This window comes from Carcharhinus amblyrhynchos, chromosome 26 (genome assembly GCF_965287045.1).
Source record: "Carcharhinus amblyrhynchos chromosome 26, sCarAmb.v2.hapA, whole genome shotgun sequence".
In the NCBI taxonomy this organism is placed as follows: Eukaryota; Metazoa; Chordata; class Chondrichthyes; order Carcharhiniformes; family Carcharhinidae; genus Carcharhinus; species Carcharhinus amblyrhynchos.
Window position 1 is genome coordinate 41,343,449 of NC_137349.1, and position 24,357 is coordinate 41,367,805.

The window sequence follows — 24,357 nt, forward strand, 5'->3', positions numbered from 1 at the left end:
AGGGCAGGCCACTCAGTCACTATCAGTGAGTTTGGCATTGTCCAATTCAAAGACACACCAACCTCAAAATTCTGCTTAACAGAGAATTCTGGTTGGTAGGGTGCCAGGTAACAGCAATTTTACTGTAAGTGGAGTCCAGCCCTTTCTAAAAGGGGATATGGTCATGCATCTAATGATCTCTATGAAATAATCTTGGAAAGTCTTAATTTACAGCCTTTTTACCAGTAGCATAAAACGGTTTATATTTTGCCACTACAGATTCAAAGGGATGGAAAGGGAATAATTACATACTGTCCTGCTGTCCTACAGTTGGGCTGAAATATTTGACTCAGTCAAAAACAGGAAATTTATGAACTTCATGTCTCATCAAGGTCACCTTGATATTAAAACTGGGTGGCCAAATATTCTACTCAGCAACCCTCGAGTATAGAATTACACGAAATAGGAGAATTATCCCCAGCATGCTCCTTCATTCCTCCCAAGAGCCTAAATCCAGAGCCACAATGCCACCCCAAAGTTTAATCTACTTTAAGGATACAGATTTAATTTTCTTCTTCCATCCCTGATTTCCGCGTTACTTGTTAAAGAACTCACCAAACTGCTATGATGCTGATTGGAATGATCCAGTGATTATTTACCATTCAGTTTTTCATTCCTTGAATTCCCTTTTCATTGTCCTGTTCCCAGTAGTATGGCTGAAATTGGAAATTTGTTGGCAGGGATTGAATTTGAATCAGACACTCGCGTATCCTGCTGCCTCACCTGTGTTTAAAGTACCTATTGAAAAGAATAGAAGAAGAGTAACATTACTTTTCTCTTTCAGAAAATATTTCTCTAAAAGCTGATCAACTCCAATAGTGATGTTGCGTTGTAATTACTGTGACTTATGGACTGTGTGTGTTGATGAGCTAGACATTCACATTCTGGAGACGCACGCTGACTTTCAGTCTTCTAACAGTCCTGAAAACTCAAGCGATCAGATTTTCCCAGTTTTTTCATGCTCTGACTTGCAGTCCATTCAGCTTGACACGCAAACATCTGTGAATTCTGGTAAGAGTCTGTGTAAAAAAAAAAGTGCTGTTTTGTTTTTTGGGCTAATTTTTTATTTCTGCATGTAACTCTGTACCTCATTTGTGGAATTGTAACTACTGGTGCGTATGCAAGCAGTGAAGCCCATATAGCCCTGGGAGGCAAACACTGCTCAATAGATATATTTGATTCAATGAGTAGTTGACCTTCATAACATAAAAAGATAAGGCTTGGAGATGACCAAGAGAAGTTGGGGGAAAACATATACCGTCCCATCTCCAAATTTTTGTGAACATTGGAAGAAACAGCTATGTGATTATTCTGATAGACCAAAGAGGTCAATAATGAAAAGGATTTTTGATAATTTAGGTGAAGTAGCAATCCATCCTCTTTAATCTTATGAATGCATTGGAGAACAACTTCTTGTTCCATTGGCTCTAGCTTTCATTCAGGACCTTGGCCACTATTCAAACACGAAACTCAACCATCTGAGACCAGACTATTTGACAGTGAGGAGAATATTATGGCTCAAAATTGTGGATGAATGCAACCCCAAGAATACAAAAAGCTCGAAACCATCAAGGACAATGCAGTCTGCTTGATGAGCACTCCATCCATCACCATATATATCCACTACCTCCACCACCGACGCACCAGTAGCAGCAGTCTATGCCATCTACAAGATGTACTGTAGCAACTCACCAAGGCTTCTTTGGCAGCACCTTCCAAACCCACAATCTCTATCACTTGGAGATAAAAGGGCAGAATGCCACTACCTGCAAGTTCCCCTCAAAATCATACACCATCCTAATTTGGAACTGTATTGCACTCCTTCAATGTCATTAGAACAAACTTCCAGAACTCCCTTCCTAAAAGCACTGTGGGCATTCCTAAAACACATCGACTGCAGCAGTTCAAGAAGGCACCTCACCTTTTCAGTAGCATTTAGGGAAACAATATGGCCTAGCCTGCAAAGCCCCCATCCCAGGAGCGAATTTTAAAAAAGCGCAATTAAATTTATCATAGGACAAAAACCAACATTCAACACTTTTGCAATGTAGCCAACCTGTAGACTCAGGTCAGATTATTTTTGCTCTGAAATAAGTCAAGGTAAGCTCAATAGGAGAAAAAAATACCAGATCAACAGTTAAATCGAAGGTTGTGTTTATTTGTGCCACAATAGTATAGGGCGAGCGCTCCTTACAATAGACATAGTGACACTTGGTCCAAAGACAGCTCCATGAGTGACCCTTTAACTGAAGTATTAGCTTTTCTCCAACTAATTCAAGTAAGGCAAGATTAAATTGTTAATTAACTCAAGTGTTCACAACAATTCTCATTTCTAAATATCTTAATTCATCTCCAAAAGTGTCTCATAGTGAGAAATATTTTCACATATGCCAGCAACTAATTCCTGACCATTTTCTATGAATTAATGAAGCACTGTCCTCAATAATTCAATGTGACAAGCTTTAGGTTCACATACTTTAAATGCATGCACTTAACCAAGGTCAGCAGGTAACAACTCAGCATTATAAAAACAAAGTGCGCAAAAACTCAGCAGATCTGGCTGCATCTAAAAGCGAAACAGAGTCAACCTTCGTGTCTAATATGGCTCTTCATCGGAAGATTCATCATATTGGAGTTGAAACATTGATGCTGTTTCTCTCTCCATCGATGCTGCCAGGTCTGCTGAGCTTTTCCAGCACTTGGATTTTATTTCAGACCTCCAGCAACCACACTATTTTACTTTTATTGTGGTATCAGCTCACATGGCCAACTTTCCATTTGCATTCCAAACATGTCACTTGTAATCTCCCACCAGTGCCCCAATTAATCAGTAAACTTATAAACTGAACACAGGACCTTCTTGGAATATAATGTTTGTCAGGTCACATGGTGTATGTAAATACACAACCATTAATGAAAATCTCAGCACAAATTTACTGAAAGAAATTCTGGGGAAAGTTCTGCTCTTCCAGTGTTCTTCAACAATCATCAAATGTTCCTTTAATTGCTCAGCAGATTTAGCTAACAAGTTACCCACATAAGAAAATGTTTTCAATCCTGTCTCTGCTGGACTAGCTGATCTCGATGTGGGTATGCCGGCGTTGGACTGGCGTAAACACAGTAAAAAGTCTGACAACACCAGGTTTTAGTCCAACCGATTTATTTGATAATAGACTCACAAGCTTTCGAGGTTTCCCTCTTCGTCAGGTGAAATTTCACCTGTGAAATTATGGCTCAAAATTGTTCTCACCTGATATTTGCATTTTTTTTTCATGCTCATGATTTTATCTAATGTCTCTTACCTAGGTTCAGGAACATGAATCCTCTGAATTCTCTGAACTAAAGGACGTAATAAGCATGTTGTAATGGCCCCTTCTTGCTATTCTGCTGAGAGCAGCTAGACACAGTAAAAAGTCTGACAACACCAGGTTTTAGTCCAACCGATTTATTTGATAACAGACTCACAAGCTTTTGAGGTTTCCCTCTTCGTCAGGTGAAATTTCACCTTTAGTTCAGAGAATTCAGAGGATTCATGTTCCTGAACCTAGGTAAGAGACATTAGATAAAATCATGAGCATGAAAAAAAAATGCAAATATCAGGTGAGAACAATTTTGAGCCATAATTTCACAGGTGAAATTTCACCTGACGAAGAGGGAAACCTCGAAAGCTTGTGAGTCTATTATCAAATAAATCGGTTGGACTAAAACCTGATGTTGTCAGACTTTTTACTGTGTTTACGCCAGTCCAACGCCGGCATACCCACATCGAGATCAGCTAGTCCAGCAGAGACAGGATTGAAAACATTTTCTTATGTGGGTAACTTGTTAGCTAAATCTGCTGAGCAATTAAAGGAACATTTGATGATTGTTGAAGAACACTGGAAGAGCAGAACTTTCCCCAGAATTTCTTTCAGTAAATTTGTGCTGAGATTTTCATTAATGGTTGTGTATTTACATACACCATGTGACCTGACAAACATTATATTCCAAGAAGGTCCTGTGTTCAGTTTATAAGTTTACTGATTAATTGGGGCACTGGTGGGAGATTACAAGTGACATGTTTGGAATGCAAATGGAAAGTTGGCCATGTGAGCTGATACCACAATAAAAGTAAAATAGTGTGGTTGCTGGAGGTCTGAAATAAAATCCAAGTGCTGGAAAAGCTCAGCAGACCTGGCAGCATCGATGGAGAGAGAAACAGCATCAATGTTTCAACTCCAATATGATGAATCTTCCGATGAAGAGCCATATTAGACACGAAGGTTGACTCTGTTTCGCTTTTAGATGCAGCCAGATCTGCTGAGTTTTTGCGCACTTTGTTTTTATAATGCTGAGTTGTTACCTGCTGACCTTGGTTAAGTGCATGCATTTAAAGTATGTGAACCTAAAGCTTGTCACATTGAATTATTGAGGACAGTGCTTCATTAATTCATAGAAAATGGTCAGGAATTAGCTGCTGGCATATGTGAAAATATTTCTCACTATGAGACACTTTTGGAGATGAATTAAGATATTTAGAAATGAGAATTGTTGTGAACACTTGAGTTAATTAACAATTTAATCTTGCCTTACTTGAATTAGTTGGAGAAAAGCTAATACTTCAGTTAAAGGGTCACTCATGGGGCTGTCTTTGGACCAAGTGTCACTATGTCTATTGTAAGGAGCGCTCGCCCTATACTATTGTGGCACAAATAAACACAACCTTCGATTTAACTGTTGATCTGGTATTTTTTTCTCCTATTGAGCTTACCTTGACTTATTTCAGAGCAAAAATAATCTGACCTGAGTCTACAGGTTGGCTACATTGCAAAAGTGTTGAATGTTGGTTTTTGTCCTATGATAAATTTAATTGCGCTTTTTTAAAATTCGCTCCTGGGATGGGGGCTTTGCAGGCTAGGCCATATTGTTTCCCTAAATGCTACTGAAAAGGTGAGGTGCCTTCTTGAACTGCTGCAGTCGATGTGTTTTAGGAATGCCCACAGTGCTTTTAGGAAGGGAGTTCTGGAAGTTTGTTCTAATGACATTGAAGGAGTGCAATACAGTTCCAAATTAGGATGGTGTATGATTTTGAGGGGAACTTGCAGGTAGTGGCATTCTGCCCTTTTATCTCCAAGTGATAGAGATTGTGGGTTTGGAAGGTGCTGCCAAAGAAGCCTTGGTGAGTTGCTACAGTACATCTTGTAGATGGCATAGACTGCTGCTACTGGTGCGTCGGTGGTGGAGGTAGTGGATATATATGGTGATGGATGGAGTGCTCATCAAGCAGACTGCATTGTCCTTGATGGTTTCGAGCTTTTTGTATTCTTGGGGTTGCATTCATCCAGGCAAGTGGAGAGTATTCTGTGCACTTGTGACTTAAGCCTTGTGGATAGTGATGATGTGGAGATGCTGCGTTGCACTGGGGTAGGCACAGTAAGAAGCCTCACAACACCAGGTTAAAGTCCAATAGATTTATTTGTAGCACAAGCTTTTGGAGTGTTGCCCCTTCACCTGATGAAGCTTATGCTACCAAATAAACCTGTTGGATTTTAACCTGGTGTTGTGTGACTTCTTATTATAGATAGTGGACAGGCTTTATGGAGTCGGGAAATGCATTACTCTCTGCAGAATTCTCAGCCTCCGATCGGTAGCTGAAGTATTTACATAGCAGGTCCAGTTTAGTTCCTGGTCAATGGTAACCTCCAAGATGTTGAGATTGGGGGAATTCAGTAATGCCGTTGAATGCAAACTATAAATGGTTAGATTCTGTCTTGTTGCAAATGGTTATTGACTGGCACTTGTGGCACAAATGTTATCTGCCATTTATCAGTCCAAGCCTGAATACTGTCCAGGTCTTGCTGCATAATGGAATGGACTGCTTTTGTGTTTGATTTGTGGTCAGTGGTGCAAACACCCCCACTTCTGTCCTTATGGAAGGAAAGTTACTGATGAAGCAGTAAGGAAGTCGACAGGGCTAGGTTTGGTGTTGTCATTTCCAATGCCTAGGTTGATGTCAGTTTCATTGTTTTTAGGCTTTGTAGTGGTTTGATGTAACTGGGTGGCCTTTAGGAGCCAACCACGTTGCTGTTGGTTTGGAGTCAAATGTAGGCCAGACAGGGTAAAATAGCAGATTTTGTTTCCGAAAGCACATTGGACACCAGGTGGGTTTTTGAAACAATGACTATGTGGTCACCATTAACGGCTTTTAATTCCGATTGTACTGATGAAGAACCAAGCTTGAAACGTTAACATTGCTGCTAGGCTTGCAGGGTGGATTACTAGTCCAGTGACATTTCCACAATGAAACTGCCTCCCCCTTATGGTCATTATACCAAAAGAATTTTAATTCTATTGCAATAATGGAGACAGATTTCTGATCTCCCTTCGTTCCATTATACACATACTAAATTAAAATCCTTTGTTTTGATTGCAGATTTATTTGCAAGGATGGTACAGAAGTGAGACATTATACCCTTCTGGAAAGATTGTACAATTTGGAGCCGTTTTTCTTTTTAGAAAAGGAGCGACTTTGAGGAGATCTTTTAAAATCATGAATTGGTAGAAAAGATTAGATGATATGGAGAGAATATTTTCACTTGGGGTGAATCCAAAACTAGGCCATAAGTAGGAGATACAAACAAATCTGGTTGGGTAAAAGGAAAAAATCACTTCTTGGGTGCCAAAGAGTGCTCACCGCCCCAGGAAGTGGTTGAAGCTTAAGCTTAAAAAGGAAAGTGGACTAGTATATAGAGAAAAAGGAATAAGAGAATTGAAAGGCTGAGATGTGTAGTTGGAATAGAAAGAAAGTCAGGTGGAGTATAAACACCAGTACAGACTTGTTAAATTAACTCCTGTTTCTCTGCTGTACATTCTATGTAATTTTATTTTGATATTCCTCTCCTTCTGTATAGGACAAGATTTAAAATTTTGGAATGAGAATGTCTTCAGTGAGGGTTTGATCCCCAGTAGTCACAGTACTCAATCACTTGACCATTTGCAGATCAGTGATCAATACCACGATCAATATGGATACAAAACTTTCAAGGAAAGTATGAATGCCTTTTGTGAAACTATTGGAAAATTAGGAACACCAGAAGAATCAAAGAAACAAGTTCCTTCCAATTGTGATTTAAATGCTAATGTGAAATATGCCAGCAAGCAGGTGATGGATGTGTGTAGTATCGCACATGATGATGAATGCGATAAAGACAAGTTTTTCACCAGGATGTCAGAATTGGATCATTGTCTGCTAAAGGACACTATTAACACTGCTTCATACAGTGCTGAGGAACTGGGAATTAAAGACCGTGGCCATACAGAATTTAATAAAACTAGTTTAGGAGTCAGTAAAGAAACTGAATTAGCTGAAGATTTGTTTTTTACTTCAGGTGGAGGACATAATCTATCAAAACAGATTAGCACTGTCAAACAAACCAAAAATGGGACAGAACTGGAAGAGAGTGAAAAATTAGTTATGGAGACTGATAAATTGTCCTGTTTGTGGTGTGAATACCACACATTTAATAAACAATGCTTGGAAGATCACACACAAGAACTGCACAGTGATTTTGAATTTGGCAAAGAGGCTCCATCCTCCACAGTGGAGCTGCCATTCTTAGGATGTGAAGAAAATTATTTGAATTCTCAAGTTGATCCTCTGAATAGAGAGACAGTGGTGAGGAAAAGTAAGCCAATTAAACCTGAATGTGAAAATCTTGTTACAAATGCCACCGATGACATCCCAAAAATAGGTGGTTGCAAGCCTTCAGAGAACATGCCACAGAAATCGGGACCAAAAACTAAAAGAACATTAAAAGTTAAAAAGAGCCGAAAGGTATTCTATGTAAAACGACTATGTTTATTTCATTGTATTATTTGTCCATTTCACACTTTGTATCATCGCTGTGTCCTGCGCCATCTCAGAAATGTGCATCTCAACCCTAGAGGAAGGCGTAAAGTTAAACGTTATGATAATTTTTCTGGTGGCTTAAGAACACTGAAACTTTGTAAATGGGAATGTACTTTTAAAAAGTTAAATTTAAACAGCAGTGTGTTGCCTTTAGAAAGAAACGATTTGCCTACAATAAAACCAGATACTGGTGTAAGAAGTGTAGATGTAAATTTGGCCCCCTCTATTACAAAACCATTGTTTTGCTTTCGTCAATTAGATATTACTGAATCAGAAAGTTGCTTAAGCAAGCAATGTGTTGATTCACACTGTAGAACACCATTGGTGCAGCAGATTAGTGATCAATTACAGTTTTCAGTACCTTGTCTTCTGGTTAATGACTCAGATACTAATGCAAGTTCAGAAATGCTTAAAAAGGCAATTGAAACTCCTTCATGTTTGTCAACCTTAATGACTCTTGATAAGAAGGCAACTTACAGTGATCTGAATATTAAAGCTGTGCTGTCTTCTAGAAAATGCCTAGCATTGGAAGCCATAGTGAAAAACTTGAAAAGTCGTATGATGTCTCCAATCAAATGCAGACCAGCAGTTGCTTTGCTCAATGATAGAACTGCGAAGCCCAGACGAAGCATTCCATATTGTAGAACAACAGAGGAGCAGCGTGCTAATTGGATGATGGAGGCGTATAGCTTCTTAAAACAGCAAAAGATTGAAAGAGCAGCAGAGTTCTCCTTGTGTGATGGTGATGATGATTCTCTCCTTGATACGATCGCTGAAATTGAGGTAGTGTTATCTGATACCGATGACGATAACTATTCACAGGTTTGCAGAAATTATGATACTCTATATGAAAACTTAACAAAAGCAGTAGAAGGTGACAGCAACATGTGTCCTACATCAAGTTCAAGAAAGGAATCAGGAATTGTTTGTACTGGTGTGTACAGATGTGACATCTGTCCTTTTTCAAGTGCTAACATTATGTCTGTCCTTTCGCACTACCACAGACAACACCCTGAAGAAAATACATCGTGCAATAGGATTCGGAAGTACACTCATCAGATAAACATGCAGACAGAGATGGATTTGTCTTTGCCAATACACACCTTGTTTTTTGATTCTGAATCTACTGATCCAGTTGTGCCTTGCTTTGGTAAATCTAATGAATTGAATTTCTGTGAATATTGTTCATACAGTGGAGACTGGCTTTCTTTATTTGAGCATTACCAAAAAACTCATGCTTCTATAAAAATAGTCAAAACTCGTGAGCAGAAAGAATCAGAGAGGAAAATTGTCAACAGTGTCCAAGGCAGGGCACCACTGGGACCCACTTCAACCTTCAATAGTGAACCACAGGTGGTGTTTCAGTGCCAGGTCTGTAATTTTACTTGCTCATCAAGACGAGTTATTTGTCGACATTATTGCATCAGGCAGAGCGTTACTTGTGCTCAAATTGAAGACTCTGATATTGTTTTCAAGTGTGCCTTATGTACATTTACTCATTTAACTCAGAAAGGACTCATTAATCACTATCTTGTATACCACGATATTGAACCTCACTATAGCTCTCGAGGCATGAAGACAGGCCATAATGAACTTTCCTCAGTAGTATCCAATGATGATGATCTAAAAGCTGGCATGGAAAAACAGATTTGCATATTATGTTCATTTAAGGCTATTACTCAAAAAGAACTTTTGTTCCATTATAAATTGCGACATCCTCGATTTTATTCCCAAAATAGGTGCACTATTGACTGTAGAAATAATGGCAACTTGCATGTAACTAACCTGGACACTCAATTTTATGAAATAAAAAAAATCAGAGAGAGTGAAAGTGAATCCTTAAATGCTGTGTTGGAGTGGGGTATGAATACAAAGAATGTGATTAATACAAAGGAGCCTTTAACCTTTAATGACAGCGCTGAACTGGAATTGATCAGCTGTAAAGGAGATCAAAGCTTACTAACAGCAGTGCCAGCTAAATTGAGAAATCAAAACAATAGCCCAAACTATGAAGGGAAAATCAACAATTCTTTCACCACGGCCATAAACTCGATAAATGTAACAAGATTACCGCCCGAAGAATTTTCGCTGTCAACAAGTGGCAGGCAGAATTTGGAATATAACTTCATAATGCCAGAAAAGCAAAATGTTGACAACAGTGACCTTTTTTATGAATTTGACGATCCTTTGAATACACTAAGAGTCCAGGAATGCATATCCAGTGCTGAAGAAGGCTGGCAGCAAGGAGACCTGGTATGATTGGCTATCCTTAATTTCACTTCTGATATGACGTGGAGATTGGGAATAGTGAGGAATAAATTCTGTTTGTTTTAATAAACAAAGTAGCTTTACTTAATGTCCCCGTTTTAGTGACTTGCTTATATCAAGCATATCTTCAATGTTTTAGTTCCTTTTTTGATTAATTTTGTTTGAATATTGTTTGAATGAAAAATATTAAGATCAGAGCAATTTGGGTTGAAAGATTTATTTATTCAGATAATGTAAGAGAGCTTCGTTAACTTGGATATATGTGTAATTTAACTTGAATCGGGTGAAGTAAATTTCCAAGGTTATTTCTCATTTGTATTTTAGTTTGTAACTGCACTTGTTTGTTTTGCTTAAACCAAATTGTTCCAATAGAAATTTTCTGCAGAAATACTGAGATCCCAAACCTTTGTCCATTAGCAAATTAATTTGAATAATAAAGGTTTGCAGCATGGAAACGGGTCCCTCAGCCCAACTTGTCCATATCGTCCAGTTTTTACCACTAAGCTAGTCCCAATTACCTGCATTTGGCCCATATCCTGCTACACCCATCTTATCCATGTAACTATCTAAATGCTTTTAAAAAGACAAAATTGTACTGCCTCTACTACTGCCTCTGGCAACTCGTTCCATTACTTTCTTTTCCATATATGATATGGTATACAGTCAGTGAAGTTCAAGGTGCACCTGCTCAATAAGAATTTCTTAAATCTTTCTGATCTCATGGTGAATCTTTCCAATGTGAACTTTGTTCTTTTCACTCATCAGTAGAATTGGATAAAGGGCAAATTGTACAATATTGAGAAATTTAATCTTGGAGAATTGTAGATTATCATTTTATTTACTGGATTTAAAAAAAATTATAATAAATTACTTTTTTGGGAATTTTGTTTCGTTTTTGTGTGTGCACACATGTATGTCACTAATTGCCCTTAAATCTTTAAAAATGTTTTCTGATTTTTGAAATTTAAACATAGCTTGTAGGACAAACATGCTACAGCACAGGACCGAACCGTTTGGCTTACCAAGCCTGTGCCAGTACATGCCTTTCTAAACTACAGACCTGTTGCCTCTACACAGTCTGTATCCCTCTATGCCTATTCTTGTATCTGCTTAGATGCCTCTTAACCAGGAGAACTGGTTAGATTCTGTCCTGTTGGATGTGGTCATTGCTTGGTGTGTGCTGCCAAAGTTACTTGAAACTTATCAGCCCAAGTCTGCATGATATGAACTGCTTCAGTATCTGAGGAGTCATGAATGCTACTGAACATTGTGCAGTCATCAAGGTCATTGATGAAGCAACTGAAGATGGTGGGCTTGGGACTACACTGAGGTAATGCAACAATGTCCTGGGAACTGAGGTGATTGACTTCCAACAACGTCAATCATCTTCCTTCACCAGGTATGAGCCCAACCACTACTCCCATTGACTTCAGAGATATTTGATGCCATAATCAGTCAAATGCTACTTCAATGTCAAGTGCAGTCACTCATGCCTCACTTGAGAAATCTGTCAGCATTGGAACATTAAACTACAGATTTACAATATTTGAAAACATCCTTTTTGTCTGTTAACTCAAAAATTAATGGATTATGTTTTTTGGACATTTTGTTAAGCTCCCAGGAAATGAGGTGTCAAGCAGAGCGCAGGTTACTAGTGTGCAAGAAACATATTCGGAAAGTACAGTGAAGCACAGTCCTGCATTGGAAGGGTATCGTTGTAGGCATTGTGCACGACTTTTTAAAGCACTAGCAGGACTTCGGAATCATGAGAAGACTCACCGTACACCCAAAATGTGCAACCACCCTGTTACCAAAAACAGGTAATGCTCAAATATTTTTTGCTTATGTTCATAAAACTTAACGTGCAAATAATGCTTCATTTAATTGAATTATTTAATTTGATTGATGCTTCATTCTCCTCCATTGGGTGTATGATCTAACTTGATTGTTTTTGGATAAACTATAGATGGGATCTTCAAGCCCTGCTCACTGCTGGGATCATCCAGTCTTGCCAAAAGACCTTTGGCTGGACTGCAGAATTTCCCACGGCTAGTCCTGCTACAGTGGGGCCGAACAGGAAAATCCTGGCCTATGGTTCTTAAAATGTGACTTTTGAAGCTGGATGATGATGCATATGATCTCCTGCTCCTAATGTTAGTCCTGTGTCAAATAAAACTTTCAGAATCCTGCCTCCTTGCTAATTTGTTTATCCCCAGTTAAAGATTTTCTGTATTTTGGTTTGCTATATGCCTTCAATTTGGGGCAGAATCATCAGCCTCTCCATGGGGCTATGTTTGATCAATAAGATACACTATCAAACATTCTGTTAGTTAAATCTTCAGTTTTCTCGTGCATCTAAAACGTTTGAACCATGTGATAAACCCCGAAAACCACCATTCAGCGTGTCTTTCTCCAAGCAAGAATACAAAAATAAGCATATTCTGTAAATTGTACAGCAAAGCCAAAGGCCAGTTGGGATGTTACACTGTATGTGTTCAACCTGAAGAATTAATGTATGCCCTTTTGCAGTGACATGATATATTGTGCATAATTGGTGCAGCATGTCTGCCTTAACACCTCCCAAAATTTTTAAGTTCCTGTGAAATCCAGTCGTTTATTTATAATCGTTGATTGCAATTGTGTAGAAAATTTGTCATCTAGGTATAATGCTGTGATTGATTTCAGGTTTATAAAATACACCCATTAAGAATGGCACACTGAACAGATTGGAGAGGCAAACAATACATGGTGCTGGGAACATATTTACATTGCGTGATATCGAGGGCTTTGTGGGGTGGTGCAGGTTCAGAGGGAGGGAATCTCTTGTGGTTTCTGGGGATGCCATGGCAGATGCTGTAAGTCACTGCCAATGCATATTACCCGCTGTAGCCATTGAATTATTTGAGCACCTTGATTTTCTCAGTAGCAGTGAGGGGCATCTCCACTGACATCAATGTTCAGGGTTCCTCCAGCGACCATCAAGGTAAGTACATCCCTGTTAGAGGCTAATTAAAGACAAGTTGGTCACAGATATGGGGTGGAATAACTTGCCAATAATTTGTTTTCAAAATAAATGCGAATAAAAACATATGAATGTGAGACCTTAAAGTGCTTAAATATTCTATCTACCTAGCGTTGCTTTTCACTTGTGCCATCTTACTGCTGCTACTTCTTCTTAACCTTACATGGCCTACCACTGTCTCGATGTCACCCTAGGACGTACTTTGGAAGTGGAGGTGGCCAGATGTCTACCACACTCCATGGTCTGTGATGCCCTGGATAAGCATTTTCTGGAGGGCCTGGACCTTGAGGGCCCTGGCCAGCTTCCAGGTGTCAGGGACGTATCCATGACACTCTCTTCATCCAGCTGTCCCTCAGATGTCCCAGTGTCAGGAAGGGTGAAGTCAAAAGATGTAGCCTCAGGCACTGGCTTTCTCCCCCCTCTGAATTCCTGTGGGCTCCTGGGTCACTCCATGGGACGGTGGTGTTTCTGCAGTGAGCTCCAGAAGCTTTGGCATCACCTGTCAGTCTTGGAGGACCAGCTATGTTCTTGCTATGATGGTCGAGCCCTCTGCATTGGCCGTCTGAGTCGGGGGCCACCTGTCAATGGCAGCAGCAAGTGCCCTCTGAGACTAGGTCATGCTCTGCAGTCCCTCAGCCACGGCCCTTTGTGTCTTGGCACTGTCCCGCTGGCTCTGCAGCCCCTCAGCCATGACCCTCAGTGAGTGAGTCACATTCTCAAAGGCTACAGCCATAGCCCATTGTGTCTTGGCACTGTCCTGCTGGGCCTCCTGCAAGCTCTCGATCCTCTCAGTCATGGACTGCAGAATCTCAAGAAGCCTGTTTAGCTGTGGCCTGCTTTGACTCAGCCATGGCCCTCTGGGACTCTGCTGTGACTTGACCGTCGCTTGGAACCTGCCACTCGTGGTGATGATCTCCTACCCTAGGTTTCCACAGCGGATGTAACCCTTGCAGTGTTGGCCTGGGAACCAAGCAAGATAGGCATTAGCTGGTCCACCTGAAAGTTTTAGGATTCCTCCCAACAGCCTAGCAATCAGTCCAAAGTTACTGTCAGTCCCTCCTGCATTCCCTGGCTCTGTTGCTACATCTCCAGCAGCTCAGGGAAAAGTGATCGCAGAGGCCCAGCATGTAGTCTGGGACCAGCTGAGTCCTTCCCATGGCATGCCCCCATGTGCCAGAGTCCTCGGACGTTCCCTTCACCACCTTGATGTACACCAGAAGATGTGTCATGCGCACCAGAGAGTGATCCAGATGCCTTGCTGATGCAAAACTGGTGCTGGTCTCACAGGTCCCTTCATCCGCTTCCTCTGAGGAGCCCTGAGCTGTCAGAGCCAGGATGAGCGGGAGCAGCAGTGGGGGCTGTGATGCCAGATGGTCTGGCCATGTCGGGGGCCCTTCTTGCAACACAGGGTTAAGTGCAAGGGACAGACAGGAATTGGCTGCATGCAATTTACTTGAGATTCCTCCAACAAGTAGAGGATTGGCAGATACTCATTTCTTGCTCAAGCTGGACCATGCTGTTGCTAATGGTCTGCATGTCCTCCTCTCCTGCAAGCTCCAGTGCCCGCTCCTCATAGGAGATGAGACACACCACCCTGTGTCTTCGCCCACAGTGATCATGGGTATTCTTCTCAACATGGAAGTTAAAGTGAGCACGTTAAATAATAACGGCAATGTCAGTAATCCTAGTACTGGACTGGTCAGGCAAGAACAGGAGTGAAAGGAAGGGAAGCTGAGATTCAACTGCATTTATTTCAATGCAAGAAGCCTGATGGGCAAGGCAGATAAACTCAGGGCATGGATGGGTACATGGATTGGGATATTATAGCTATTACTGAAACAAGGCTAAGGGGGCGACAGGACTGACAGCTTAAGGTTCCAGGGTACAGATGCTATGGGAAAAATAGGACAGGAGATTTATTTATTAGTCACAAGTCGGCTTATATTAATACTGAAGTCACTGAAAATTGAGGAGAGGGAGTTGCGTTTTTGATTAGGAAGAACATCACAGCAGTATAGGGAGGGGATATATCCGAGGTTCTGCCACTGAGTCTATATGGGTAGAATGAGAAATAAGAAAGGGGAGATCGCTTTTTGATAAGATTGTACTATATTCTCTCATATAGTCAGCAGGAATTGAGGAGCAAATATGTAAGGAGATTACAGATATAGCTTCAAGAAAAATAGGGTAATAATAGGGGACTTTAACTTTCCCAACATTGATTGGGACAGAGATAGCATTAAGTGTTTGGATGGTGAGAAATTTGTTGAGTGAATTCAGGAGGAACTTCTCATTCAGTATGTGGATGGCCCAACTAGAGAAGGAACAAAACTTGACCTCCTCTTGAGAAATAAGAAAGGGCAGGTGACAGAAGTGTTCATGAGGGATCACTTTGGGACCAGTGACCATAATTTCATTAGCTTTAAGATAGCTATGGAGAATGATAGGTCTGGCCCAAAAGTTAAATTTCTAAATTGGGACAAGGCCAATTTTGATGGTATCAGACAGGAACTTGCAAAAGTTGATTGGGGGAGGGGTCTGTTGGCAGGCAAAGGGACATCTGGTGAATGGAAGGCTTTCAAAATCGTGTTAACCAGGATTCAGGTAAACACATTCCTTTCAGAATGAAGAGCAAAGTTGGTAGAAGTAGGGAACCCTGGATGACTCGGAATGTTGGGGCCTTGGTCAAGAAGAAGAAGGAAGCATATGACATACAAAGGCAGCTGGAAGCAAGTGGGTCCTTGAAGAGTATAGAGTGTGTCGGAGTAGAGTTGAAAAATCAGGAGGGCAGAAAGGGGACATCTGATTGTTTTGGCAGATTAGGCAAAAGAGAATCCAAAGAGTTGCTACAAATATATAAAGGGGAAAAGAGTAACTAGGGAAAGAATAGAGCCTCTTGAGGATCAACAAGATTGCCTACATGCGGATCCACAAGAGATGAATGAGATCCTAAATGAATATTTCTCATCAGCATTTACTGTTGAGAAAGGCATGGATGTTAGGGAACTTGGGGAAATAAACAGTGATAGCTTGAGCAGTGTAAATATTACAGAAGCCTTAAAGTGCATCAAGATAGATAAATCCCCAGGATCTGATGAAATGTATCCCAGGACATTGTGGGAGGCTAGGGAGGAAATTGGGATCCGCTAACAGGAATATCTGAATCGTCAACAGCCACAAGTGACATGCCTGAAGATTGACGGTGGCAAATGTTGTACCTTTGTTTAACAAGGACTTCAAAAAGCCTGGGAACCACAGGCCAGTGAACCTAACATCTGTATTGGGTAGGTTGTTAGAAGGTATTCTGAGAGACACGATTTCCAGGCATTTGGAGAGGCAAAGACTGATTAGAGAAAGTCAGCATGGCTTTTTGAGTGGAAGATCATGTTTCAAGAATTTGATTGAGTTTTTTGAAGGGGCAAACAAGAAGATAGATGAGGGCAGTACAGTTGACATTGTCTACATGGACTTTAGCAAAACCTTTGACTAGATACCACATGGTAGATTGTTGCATACGGTTAAATCTCGTGGGACCCAAGAAGGGATTGATAAAGTAATTGTAGACCAAATGTTTCCTCTTTTATGGGGCAATCTAGAACAAGTGGTCATAAATATAGAAGGCAGAGAGTAGTTGTAGATGGGTCTCTTTCTGCATGGAGGTCGATCACCAGTGGAGTGCCCCAGGTATCTGTTCTGGGACCCTTGCTGTTTGTAATTTTCATAAATGACCTGGATGAGGAAGTGGAGGGATGGGTTGGTAAGTTTGCCCCCGACACAAAGTTTGGTGCTGTTGTGGATAGAACATAGAACACTACAGCACAAACAGGCCCGTTGGCCCACTAGTTGTGCCGATCACTTGTATACCTACTAAGCCATAGACCTATCTATAACCCCCAATCCCATTAGATCCCGTATACTCATCCAGAAGTCTTTTAAAAGACCCCAGCGAGTTGGCCTCCACCACCACCGACAGCAGCTGATTCCATTCACTCACCACCCTTTGAGTGAAAAACTTACCCCTAACATCTCCTCTGTACTTGCTTCCCTGCACCTTAAATCTGTATCCTCTCGTAGCAACCATTTCAGTCCTGGGAAATAGCCTCCGAGAATCCACCCTATCTATTCCTCTCGACATTTTATAAACCTCTATCAGGTCGCCTCTCAACCTTCGTCTCTCCAGGGAGAAGAGTCCCAGCTCCCTCAACCTATCTTCATAAGGCATGCCTCCCAATCCAGGCAACATCCTTGTAAATCTCCTCTGCACCCTTTCAATAGCTTCCACGTCCTTCCTATAGTGAGGCGACCAGAACTGCGCACAGTACTCCAAGTGGGGTCTGACAAGGGTCCTATAAAGTTGCAGCATTACCTCCCGACTCCTAAACTCAATCCCTCAATTAATGAAGGCCAGTACACCATACACCTTCTTGACCACATCCTCCACCTGTGAGGCCAATTTAAAAGTCCTATGGACCCGGACCCCAAGATCCCTCTGCTCTTCAACACAGCTAAGACTCCTACCCTTGATATTGTATTCCTTCATCCCATTGGTCCTGCCAAAATGGACCACTACACATTTATCTGTGTTGAAGTCCATCTGCCACTTCTCCGCCCAGTCTTGCATCCTATCTATGTCCCGCTGCAACTTCTGACATCCCTCCAGACCATCTACAACACCACCAACCTTCGTATCGTCTGCGAGCTTGCTAACCCATCCCTCCACTTCCTCATCCAGGTCATTTATGAAAATGACAAACAGCAAGGGTCCTAGAACAGATCCCTAGGGCACTCCACTGGTGACCAACCTCCATGCAGAAAAAGACCCATCCACAACCACTCTCTGCCTTCTGCAAGCAAGCCAGTTCTGGATCCACAAGGCCAAAGCCCCCTGGATCCCATGCCCTCTCACCTTCTCAAGAAGTCTTGCATGGGGGACCTTATCAAACGCCTTGCTGAAGTCCATGTAAACCACGTCTACCGCTCTTCCTTCGTCAATGTGCTCAGTCACATCCTCAAAGAACTCAACTAGGCTCGTAAGGCACGATCTGCCCTTGACAAAACCGCGTTGACTATTTCTGATCATTCTAAACTTCTCCAAATGCTCATAAATCTTGTCCCTCAGAAGCCTTTCCATCAACTTACCAACCACTGAGGTCAGACTCACCGGTCGGTAATTTCCCGGGCTATCCCTGTTCCCTTTCTTGAAAATAGGAACCACATCTGCAATCCTCCGGAACCTCTCCCATCTCCATCAACGACGCAAAGATCATCGCCAGGGGCTCTGCAATCACTTCCCTCACTTCCCACAGTAACCTGGGGTACATCCCATCCGGTCCCGTCGACTTGTCTATCTTGATAGAGTTTAAAAGTTCTAACACATCCTCTTCCTTAACATCCACATACTCAATCTTTTCAGACTGCCGCAAACCTGTAGTACAACCTCCCAGATCACTTTTTCCACCGTGAATACCGAGGCAAAGTATTCATTAAGCACCTCCTGCCATTTCTTCCGGTTCCACACAGACTTTTCCCCCTCCACCTTTTATAGGTCCTATCCCTTCTCTTCTCATCCTTTTACTTTTTACATATTTGTAGGAGGCCTTGGGATTCTCCTTAATCTTACCTGCCAAGGCCTTCTCATGACCCCTTCTGGCTCTCCTAATTTCCTTTTTAAGCTCCTTTCTACAAGCCTTATACTCCTCTAGATCCTTACCATCTCCTAGCTCTCTGAACCTTTTATACACCTTTCCTTTCTTCCTGACTAGGTTCACCACAACCTTCGTGCACCACGGTCCCCGTGCCCTACTGAAACCTCCTTGTCTCATCGGAACGTTATCGTGCAGAGCTCCAGTCAAACATTCCTTGAATATCCGCCACCTTCCTTCTGTACTTTTCCCCGAGAACGCCTCCTTCCAGTTTATTTGTCCAATTATCTGCCTGATGTCTTCATATTTCCCCTTACTCCAGACAAACACCTTCCTAGCCTGCCTGATCCTATCTCTTTCCAATGCTATCATGAAGGAGATAGAATTATGATCTCCATCCCCAAGATGCTCTCCAACCGAGAGATCCGACACCTGTCCTGGTTCATTAGCCAGCACCAGGTCAAGTACAGCCTCTCCTCTCGTAGGCTTATCCACGTACTGTGTCAGGAACCCCTCCTGAACACACCTAACAAACTCCTCCCCATCCAAACCCCTTACCCTTGGGATATTCCAGTCGATGTTTGAGAAATTAAAGTCTCCCATCACGACAACTGTGTTATTACTACATCTCTCTAGGATCTGTTTCCCTATCTGCACCTCAACTTCCCTGTCACTATTGGGCGGCCTATAGAAAACACCCAGCAAAGTTATCGATAGTTTGGAGGGAAGTCTGAAGTTTCAGGATGCAAGACTGGGCAGAGAAGTGGCAGATGGACTTCAACCGAGATAAATATGTAGTGGTCCATTTTGGCAGGTCAAATGGGATGAAGGAGTAGAATATCAAGGTAAGACTCTTAGCAGTGTAGAGGATCAGAAGTCCGGGTCCATAGGACTTTTGAATCGGCCTCGCAAGTCAAGGATGTGGTTAAGAAGGGGTAAGGTGTACTGGCCTTCATCAATCAAGGGATTGAGTTTAGAAGTTGGGAGATAATGCTGCAGCTTTATAAGATCCTAGTCAGAGCCCACTTGGAGTACTGTGCTCAGTTCTGGTCGCCTCATTACAGGAGGGATGTGGAAGCTATTGAAAGGGTGCAGAGGAGATTCACAAGGATGTTGCCTGGATTGGGTGACATGCCTTATGAGGATAGGTTGAGGGGGCTAGGTCTCTTCTCCTTGGAGAGGTGAATGATGAGAGGTGACCTGATAGAGGTGTATAAGATGTTGAGATGTATTGATCGGGTGGATTCTCAAGAGGTTTTTTCCCAGGACTGAAATAGAACATAGAACATTACAGCGCAGTACAGGCCCTTCAGCTCTCGATGTTGCGCTGACCAGTGGAACGAATCTAATGACCCTCTAACCTAAACTATTCCAATGTTATCCATATGCCTATCCACTGACCATCTGAACGCTCTTAAAGTTGGCGAGTCCACAACTGCTGCAGGCAGGGCGTTCCACGCCCTTTCTACCGTCTGAGTAAAGAACCTACCTCTGACATCTGTGCTATAATTATCATCCCTCAATTTAAAGCTATGTTCCCTCGTGTTAGCCATCACCATCTGAGGAAAAAGGCTCTCACTGTCCACCCTGTCTAACCCTCTGCTCATCTTCTGTGCCTTAATTTGGTCACCTCTTAACCTTCTCTCTAACGAATATAACCTCAAGTCCCTCAGCCTTTCCTCATAAGACCTTCCCACCATACCAAGCCACATCCTGGTAAATCTGTGCACCCTTTCCAGTGCTTCCACATTTTTCTTATAATGTGGCGACCAGAACTATATGCAGTACTCCAAGTGTGGCCGCACCAGAGTTTTGTACAGTTGCAACATGATCTCTTGGCTCCAAAATTCAATCCCTCTACCAATAAAAGCTAACACACCGTATGCCTTCTTAACAACCTTATCAACCTGAGTGCCAACTTTCAAGGATCTATGCACATGTACACCAAGATCTCTCTGCTCGTCGACACTACCAAGAGTCCTTCCGTTAGCCCTATATTCTGTACTCCTGTTACTCTTTCCAAAGTGAATCACCTCTCTCTTTTCCGCATTAAACTCCATTTGCCACCTCTCAGCCCAGTTCCGCAGCTTATCTATGTTCCTCTGCAAACCGTAACATCCATCCTCACTGTCTACAACTCCTCTGATGTTGGTGTCATCAGCAAATTTACTAACCCATCCTTCTACACCCTCACCTAGGTCACTTATTAAAAATGACAAACAGCAGTGGCCCCAAAACAGATCCCTGCAGTACATCACTAGTAACTGAACTCCAGGTTGAATGTTTCCCATCAACCACCACCCTCTGTCTTCTATCAGCTAGCCAATTCCTGATCCAAACTGCTAAATCACCCTCAATCCCATGCATCTACATTTTCTGCAGTGGTTGCTACGAGAGGACGCAGGTTTAAGGTGATGGGGAGTAAGTACAGAGGAGATGTCAGGGGTAAGTTTTTCACTCAGGGTGGTGGGTGAGTGGAATCGGCTGCTGTCGGTGGTGGTGGAAGCAAATTCGATAGGGTCTTTTAAGAGACTTCTGAATGAGTATACAGGACTTAATAGGATTGAAGGTTATAGGTAAGCCTAGTAGGTAGCGATATGATTGGCGCAACTTGTGGGCCAAAGGGCCTGTATGTGCGTAGGTTTTCTATGTTCTGTATAGGTTGCAAGGTGGTAGATTTAAAACTGAGGTGAGGAGGAATCACTTCTCGCAGAGAGTGGTGAATTTGTGGAACTCAGTACCCCACAATGCAATGGGATCTGACTTATTGAATGGTTTCAAGAGGGAGACAGACATATTCCCAATTTAAAAAAAGGAAAGAATTATACAGGGAACAGATGGGGAGGTGGATTTGAGACCAGGGAAAGATCAACCATGATCTGATTGAATGGTGGAGCTGGCTCGAAAGGCTGAATTTGCCTACTTCTGCTCCTCATTCCTATGTTTATTAAGTTAGGGCCAAGTAAAATAAAGTTGTTTGGTAGTGCATGACTTGAGTTTTGTTGAAGTTTTTCATCTTGCACCCTTAAGGACAGTTGCCAAAATACCAATGTCAGTGGAAACAAGAAATTTATACTGTATGAGAAGAGGGTGTTGATTGGCTGGCAAGTGGACTCTGGTAGAGATGTTGCCATGGAGAATGCACCAATTAATGGTGACTGATAGTTAACAGGCAGCTTGACCCTGGTCAAAACATGTCCTGTGGAATGAACTAGCAAATTCTCTAATGCAGTATTGGGTGTTCTTGAATTGTCCCGATGGGTTTGAGACAAAAAGCTTTGATAAAATGTCTAAAAGTTAATATAAGTAAACCAAAGTAAAAGTTGATTTGGCAGGAAAACTCAGTTGTGTGGACCGCATGTCCTTAGACTTTTGAATGGACCTACCTTATGTTAAGTTGATCTTTCTCTACAACCTAGCTATTACACTACATTCTACACCCTTTCCTTCTCTACGAATGTTATGCTTTGTCTGTATAGTGCACGCGAAACAATAGTTTTCACAGAATACTCATACATGTGACAATAAATCAAATCACATCCTTTAGTAGCACAGGGTTTTGGAGCTCAAGGGAGCTGGAGTCACTGGTATATGTGGTCAAATGTCTTTACAGAGAGATTTGCAAGTGTTGTTTGTGGGTGGGGGGGGTGGTTATACTAGATTGGGAGGGGGAGGGCATACAAAGTAAGGGAGAATACAATAAAGGAGCAATGTTGAGAAGTGTTGTATGAGAGACCTTGGAATGCACGTCCACAGGTCCTTGAAGGTGGCAGGACAGCTGCGTAATGTGGTTTAAAAAAAGCATATGGAATGCTTTCCTTCATTGGGTGATGTGTTGAATACAAAAGCAGTATAGTAATACTGAAACTATATAAAATACCAGTCAGGCCACGGCTGGAATTTTGTGTACAGTTCTGGTCACCATGTTACAGGAAGGATATAATTGCTGTGGAGAGACAAGAATGTTGTCAGGGGTGGAAAATTGCAGCTATGAGAAAAGATTGGGTAGGCTAGAGTTGTTTTCCTTCAAAAAGAGGAGGCTGAGGGATGACCTAATTGAGATGAACAAAATTATGAGGGACCTCGTTCGGGTTGACCAGAAAGACCTGGTTCTCCTAGCTGAGAGATCAGTTACCAGGGCACATGCCAGTTATCAGTTACCAGGGTACGTGGATGGAATATCCAGACGAGCATGCAGATCCTGCATGGACCAGCTGGCGGGTGTATTTGCAGACATCTTCAACTTCTCTTTACACCAATCTCAGGTCCCTACCTGCTTCAAGAAAGTGACCATCATCCTGGTACCAAAAAGAAAGCCAGGCAGTGGGACTTAATCGCCTAGTGATTCTGACATCCAACATTATGAAGTGTTTTGAAAGGTTAGTCATGGCACGAATCAATTCCGGCCTCCCAGATTGCCTGGATCCACTATGGTTTGCCTACCGCCACAACAGGTCCACAGCAGACGCTATCTCCCTGGCCCTGCACTCAATCCTGGAACAGCTAAGTCAGACTCCTATTCTTCGACTACAGCTCAGCCTTCAACACCATTATCCCTACAAAACATCTCTAGACTCCGTGGCCTGGGGCTCAGCTCCTCCCTTTGCGACTGGATCCTGAACTTCCTGACGCACAAACTGCAATCAGTAAGGCTGGCAACAGCACCTCCTCCACCATCATCCTCAATACTGGTGCCCCACAAGGCTGTGTCCTCAACCCCCTACTATACTCCTTTATATACCTATGACTGTGGCTAAATTCCCCTCCAATTTGATTTTCAAGTTTGCTGATGACACCACTATAGTGGGTCGTTCAGATCTCAAACAACGATGAGACAGAGTACAGGAAAGGGAAAGAGAATCTGGGGAACTGGTGCGATAACAATAATCTCTCCCTCAATGTCAACAAAACGAAGAAGATAATTATCGACTTCAGGAAGCATAGTGGAGGACATACCCCTGTCTACATCAATGGGGATGAAGTAGAAATGAAGAACTTCAAGTTTTTAAATAACCAGATCACCAACAACCTGTCCTGGTCTCTCTATGCTAATGTTATACATACAAAAGCCCACCAAGCCTCTACTTTCTCAGAAGGCTAAGGAAATTTGGCATGTCAGCTATGATTCTCACCAACTTTTACAGATATAATCAGAAAGAATGCTTTCTATGGTGCATCACAGCTTGATATGGCTCCTGCCCTATCCAAGACTGCACAAAACAGCGAAGGATCATAAACAAAACCCAATCCATCATTCAAACGAGCCTCCCATCCATTGACTCTGTCTACACTTCCCCCTGCCTTGGAAAAGCAGCCAACATAATTAAGGATCCCTTGCACCCAGGACATACTCTCTTCCACCCCCTTTCATCGGGAAAAAGATACTAAAGTCTGAGGACACATACCAACCAACTCGAGAACAACTTCTTCCCTGCTGCCATCAGACTTTTGAATGGACTTGCCTCATATTAAGTTGATCTTTCTCTACACCCTAGCTA

The 24,357-nt window shown here is 42.1% G+C and overlaps 1 protein-coding gene across 1 annotated transcript in view; it reads left to right on the forward strand.

The window, feature by feature from the left end:
• Nucleotides 1-840: 840 nt before the first annotated feature.
• The window catches only part of LOC145358788 (uncharacterized), a 68,203-nt gene continuing 44,686 nt past the window's right edge, over nt 841-24,357 (forward strand). Inside the window, exons 1-3 of the mRNA XM_080213075.1 lie at nt 841-1,050; nt 6,930-10,180; nt 11,810-12,015. Coding sequence (XP_080069201.1) covers nt 861-1,050; nt 6,930-10,180; nt 11,810-12,015 — 3,647 coding nt within the window. The 5' untranslated portion in view covers nt 841-860. The remainder of the gene's footprint in view (nt 1,051-6,929; nt 10,181-11,809; nt 12,016-24,357) is intronic.